The sequence below is a fragment of the Centrocercus urophasianus genome, unplaced genomic scaffold, assembly GCF_019232065.1.
Source record: "Centrocercus urophasianus isolate 14NV4802_14NV808 unplaced genomic scaffold, USGS_Curo_1.0 seq_27, whole genome shotgun sequence".
NCBI lineage: Eukaryota > Metazoa > Chordata > Aves > Galliformes > Phasianidae > Centrocercus > Centrocercus urophasianus.
The window spans coordinates 1,483,190-1,489,189 of record NW_024884833.1 but is presented as its reverse complement, the minus strand read 5'-3'; the positions used below and the strand labels follow the sequence as shown (position 1 = coordinate 1,489,189).

Sequence of the window (6,000 nt, the reverse complement as noted above, 5' to 3'; positions counted from 1 at the left end):
TCTTTTTCTCTTTTTCTCTTTTTCTCTTTTTCTCTTTTTCTCTTTTTCTCTTTTTCTCTTTTTCTCTTTTTCTTTTTCTTTTTTTCTTTTTCTTCTTCTTCTTTTTTTTCTTTTTCTTTTTTTCTTTTTCAAGTATTTTGGCTAATTCAAAGCAATTCTTATTTGAAGCATCTTTCTCTGAATCTTTCATGTTCGCAAAGTCTTGCATTTTATAGAAGATGTCAGCCTTTGGAATTCTGATGGGTTCTAGCAAGCCTTATCTTTCCCTCATTGCCTTCAACTTACTAAAACAAAGAAACAAAAGTGCATACAATACCACACTCAATCAAAACATAATAAAGCAAATAATATCTTTTGTAAGAGATGCTATGTTTTCAATAGTTAGCTAGAAATAACAGAACTTCACTGTCTTTTGCAATTTGCAGCAATATGTGTATACATATGAACTGTTTCATTTTTTCACATGCTGTTAAGATACTCATGCTTTCAGCTTTAAAATATTCTGTATGTATTGAAAGTCTTAGTGGATGATCAAAGTTATGAGGGGAGGCATGCACAAAGAAATTTTGAAAGAGTGTGAAAGCAACATTTACATGCTGGATGTTCTTGATTGATAAAAATGTATGAACACCCTGTTAGCTAAAAAAAAAAAAAAAAAGAAAAAAAAAGAGGTGGGGGAAAAAAAAGGTGGACTGCTCCAATCTTTTTAGGTTTTTTAGGTTTTTTAGGTTTTTTAGGTTTTTTAGGTTTTTTAGGTCTTTTAGGTCTTTAAGGTCTTTAAGGTCTTTAAGGTCTTTAAGGTCTTTAAGGTCTTTTAGGTCTTTTCCAACCTTGGTGATTCTATGATTCTATGATTCTATGAATCTGTGGACTGCTATCAAATTCATCTAGCACATCTTTAATGTCTGAATGATGTATAAGGACTAATTCTCACTTGTTGTTTTATATGAATTCTTACAAATCTGAAAAAGAAAAGGTACTTACGCTGCAGATACTACATAAATGAGTAAATCTGCTTTTGCAAGGATTTGTTACTCACGTTGTATGCCTTAGCAAAGAAGAACATTGTTCTAAAGATAGGCTTAAGCAAGTTAAAACAGTAAGTTTTTGCCTTCCTAGCAAACATTATTGTACCCTAAACCTCCTTGAAACTAAAGAAAATGAAGACAGGAAATTTTGACATTCAGGTTAAAATTATGAAATGAGACTACTGAAGAGTAAAATCCTCCATTCGATGTTTGAAGATATTTCATGTTTCTGTGTAGAAGAAAAGCTAGCATAGTTGAGGAAGATTCATTTGTCAGATTACTTCTATGAATTGATATTGGAAATTGATTTTTTTAAGAGGTAACTAGTTTGAATAAAGCACTGCAAGGATCCATAGCCAATTGTTGCAGTTCAGCTACCATCTAGTTTTGTTTAAGTGTTGATAAGAAATGTTGCTCAAGATGTTAATATGAATAAATTCTACTTTGGAAATACTTCAAGGAAAATATATGTTTATAGGCTGGGAGTTGTATAATTCCCCCAAGATATTGTTTCTTTTTCTGCATTTACATTAGAGCTGGCCAATTGGACTACTTCTGATACTGGCATGAATTAAGAGAAATCTAGGTTACTTATTTGCCTTAAATTTTTAATTATGAAGTAGAGTTTTCAATCCTTTAATCTGGTTTCTAGAGCTACAGCCTTGGATTAGCAACACGTAGAAATTCCATAGGTTATTGATTTCGAAAAGGCACTCTGGTTTTTTTTTCAGAAAATTCTCAGCACGGACAGGTTTGCTACTTCCACATTCCTAAGCATTTCACAGTTTTCATTCCTACCCCCCAGAGTTACTATAAAACATTTGCATACTGCAAGTGTGACCTGCAGACACTGATTAAGAACAGCACCCATTTATTAATTGGTACAAGATATTTTAGTTCAAAGTACTCCAAAATGCTGTCTACTAATATTTCTTCAGGCCTGATTAAGTTTAGAAGAATATTACTTCAGCCACTGAGTTCAGTATGTCTACTCCTAAATTACAGTTTGGTTTGTCTTCTTGTCATTTCTGAGAAATTCTTCTTATAGTTTATTTCTCATCAGTTTGATAAAAAACAATTTTGGGGGAAAGGGAATAATTAAATAGAAACTGTTGAAGAAATTGAATCCTTTGGTATCCTGACTTTGGAGCAGACAAGCAATCCGTGAGGGTGACAGAAGGCATCTTGGGAGGCAGAGATCCTGGAAAAATTTTCTCAAAATCAGATGTGAAGACAAAAGTCACAACCTGTGGGGTGAGGGGGAGAGGAAATGTCAACAAGGAAGAGCTATTTATGTCATTTGCGATTTTTTGCGTTAAAGAGGAAGCATTTTAGAGCCCAATTAAACTTCTTTCAAAATTTTATATTTATTTATAACATTTTTACTTCTCTTGTTACCCCACAAGAAATCTTGACAGATTCCTGCTTAGGGTCCTGTCATATCTCTCAATCAGATAATTTCAGAAATGTAGTTATACATCTAATCCTAATATATGTTTGGAAAAAATATATGTCTAGATGTAATAGTAGTAGTATTATAATTAGATTATTATGAAGCAAAGAATACATCTTACTACAGATATTTTAGTGTTCTTGTTTCATAAAACTATTAAAAAAAAACATTTAAAGTAACATTTAAGGTAACATTGAAGGAAAAAAAATGAAAATCTGAAGATTTGTTTAGTAGATATACTCAGCTTTAAAATCTGAGCTCAAGCAGCCTTACTAATTAATAAAAATATAATTCTTAAAGATTATTTTTCATTTCTACTGTAAAGAATGTATGATACAAATTTTCTTTAAATAATGACAATTCAACAAGAGAAAAGTTACAGATCTGTGGCTGCACTTGTTTAATAAGATCTGTTAGAGCATTGCATTTCTAAAAATAAATTTCTCAAGTTTCTTAACGCTATTGAGTGTTAGGAACTTAAGCATTTAGAACAGTAGCTAATAATACAGATTGTTGTTAGATTTATTTTAAAGGAAATTGCTTTAGTTAAGAAGAGATCATTAAAATGAATGAGCTAAGTTGGTTTAGACAGGGCAAAGTTTTGATTAATTGTAAGACAAGTCTTTTTCTTTAGACTCCTCCTTTACTTACTAAAAAATAAATAAATGAAAGGAGGAAGGAGGCAGGAATAGAAAACACTGTTTTCCAAGACCAAGAGACACGTTCTTAATGATCTGATTACTGGAAACAACTTCTTTCCTTCTCTGAGGTAATGAGTGCTTGAAGTCTTGAATAGCATATTATACCATCCTGGATTTCATGCTGTTGTGATTCTACTGTTTCTTTAGTCACATATGAAATTTTTGGTGGAGAAATAGGCAGAAGTGGAGGAAGAAGTGCAGAGGAAGCAAAATATTTTCAGAAAAACTTTGGAGTGGAAAATATGTGGGAGGATATGTGAATCCTAGCTGTAAAGAGAACATACATCTATGACTGTGAAAAGAATACTTAAGTAAGAAAAGCTGATGGCAGTTAATACTCAAAAGTGAGGAGACTGTGTGTGGAATGCGTGAATTTATGATATGTAGCTTTATTTTGTTATGGTAACATTATGTTACCATACTATTCAAATTTTACATGAAAGTGGAAAAAATGTGATAATGTTTCATTTTAGGGGTTTGAATTCCTTTATGTTTGTGCTTTTGTTTGTTTCCACATTAGTGGTGGTAGGGCACAAGTGCCCCATGGGTCTTGTATTTCAAACAAAATAATAACCTGCAGTCAAATATGCAGTCATTTTTGGACACTGTAATTAAATTTTCCTACACATATTTCTATGTTCAAATGAAAAGGCAGGTAATTAGTAGTATTTTTTGTTAAATATTTTATACCAAAATTTGTTTTCAACGTGAATATTTACAAATATGTTTGGAAGGCTGGAATATTTCTCAGTATGCCTGGCAGTTTTTATGAGCCGCTCTGACCAAACATACTCCATCAATTTATTTTCCTTTTCCTTCAGCCTCACTTTTGTCACACTCTTTCTTTTACAGAGGCTATTACATAGTTATTGTGCCTTTGAAGAGATCTCGTGGAAAATTTATCAAACCATGGGAAAGTCCAGATGAAATGGAACTAGATGAGGTACTGTGTATTTTCATTGTCTTCCTCTACTTTTTTAAGGAAACGATCTTATTAGTAGTATGCGATTAATTTAGTAGTTTAAGAAGTTTTGGTTGCCAGAATATTTTGTGTTTATATTTGAATTAGCCTCTGGGGACCGAAACAAAGTTCAAGTTACTCAAATTAGAAGACATTACAGACGTTAAGTTTCAATAAAGCACACAAAGTGTCTGATCTTTGTTGGCATTAATATTTTATTCTTTCTCCTATTGTGAAGTGTAATGTAAAAGTGCAGGAGGTGAAATGAGTTGTCAGAGAAAGCTTAATCACCAGTGATATGAACTCTAATAAAGGTCTGGTTCATTAGTAGAGTGTTTGCTAAGCATATAACAAATGTTAAATTGCATTTTGCACTGCAGTTTAACATTTGACCTTCTTCCTTTGCCTTTACCTGTTTCTTCCTCATATTGTAAGGCTGCTGATGAGAAGATTTTACACTATTCTCCATACTATTGGCAGAGTGGGCTCAGAAAAAAATGAATCTGGAAAATATAATATTGTGTCATCATTTGACACCACAAATGACATTTCTTTGAAGAATGGAAATCTTTTCACCCTTGTGACAAGCCGAGTAATACTAGAAATCTATCCTATTATTGATAGGATAAATAAACCAGGAAGTTTAGTGTCAGGATCCAGTCCAGTCTTCTGGTATGGCAATATGGTACGATCTAAATTGTATTATTCCAAACTTATGGATTGAAGCTATTATTTATGGTTGTAAAGCTCTTCTCAGAGTTGCAAATGAAAGCGAGTTATGAAAGAGGTAATGTTACTATTGCTATATCTAGCTGATATTTTAGATCCCATTTAGGTGTCATGGTAACTTGTACATATGGTTTCTAGCTTAATGATATTTTTATTTGATCACACTTTTTCTTTTGGTGGATTCAGGACTTTTGAGTTACAGAGAAGCTTCATCATGTACAAAGTCAGGAATTCAGGAATCAAAAGGGAGCTAGGAGCTTTGGAAGAAGGGGCAGGCAACTGAAGGACTACAGAGCTGCTGTCAAATTTTGTAGGAAGAAAACTAGAAGATACAAAGCCCAGGTGGAACACAATTTGGCTAGTGTAGCAAAAGATGCTTTGATAAATACATCAGTAACAAAAGAAGAAATAAGGAGACTCCATCTTTTATTGGATGTGAGGGGCAACATAGTGTGAACAATGAGGAAAACAAAAAGTTTTCCTCGGAAAAATTTTCCTCAGTCTTTCTTAGAAAGGACAGTTGTTCACAGGATACCCAGACCGTTAATTTGTAAGATGGTGAGAGGAAGAAACATGAAGAAAAATGAAGTCCTTAACTCCTTTCTGTTTTGAATATTCACAAGTCTGTAGGACCAGGTGGAATTTATCCAAGCGCACTGAAGAAGCTGTCAGAAGCACTCACCAGGCATCTTTCAATAATTTATCAGCAGTCCTGACTAACCAGGGGAGTTCTAGTTGGCTGAAGATTGATGAATGTGATGCCCATCTGCAAGAAGGTCAGGAAGAAAGATTCAGGAAATTACAGTCCTGTCAGTCTGACCTGAGTACCCAGGAAGGTCATGGAACACTTCATCTTGAGCTCCATCTCACGACACATACAAAACAATAGCAGACAGCATGGGTTTCTGAAAGTCAAGTCTTCCTGACTAGCCTCATCACTTTCAGTGACAAGATAACTCACTTCATAGATGAGAGAAAGAGTGTTGGTATTGTTCATGTCAGTCATAGTCTTGCACAGTCTTTTCCTGGAGAAACTCGTTACTTATGGTTTGAAGAAACTTACAATTGACTAGTTGAGGAATTGGCTGGGCGGTGGGTCTCAAAGAGTTCATTCCATTTGCTGGGCAC

General features: G+C 33.7%; 1 protein-coding gene across 1 annotated transcript in view; it reads left to right on the top strand.

The window, feature by feature from the left end:
- Positions 1-6,000, top strand: part of PTPRD (protein tyrosine phosphatase receptor type D) — a 278,606-nt gene that overhangs the window by 163,843 nt on the left and 108,763 nt on the right. Inside the window, exon 16 of the mRNA XM_042826904.1 lies at positions 4,035-4,125. Coding sequence (XP_042682838.1) covers positions 4,035-4,125 — 91 coding nt within the window. The remainder of the gene's footprint in view (positions 1-4,034; positions 4,126-6,000) is intronic.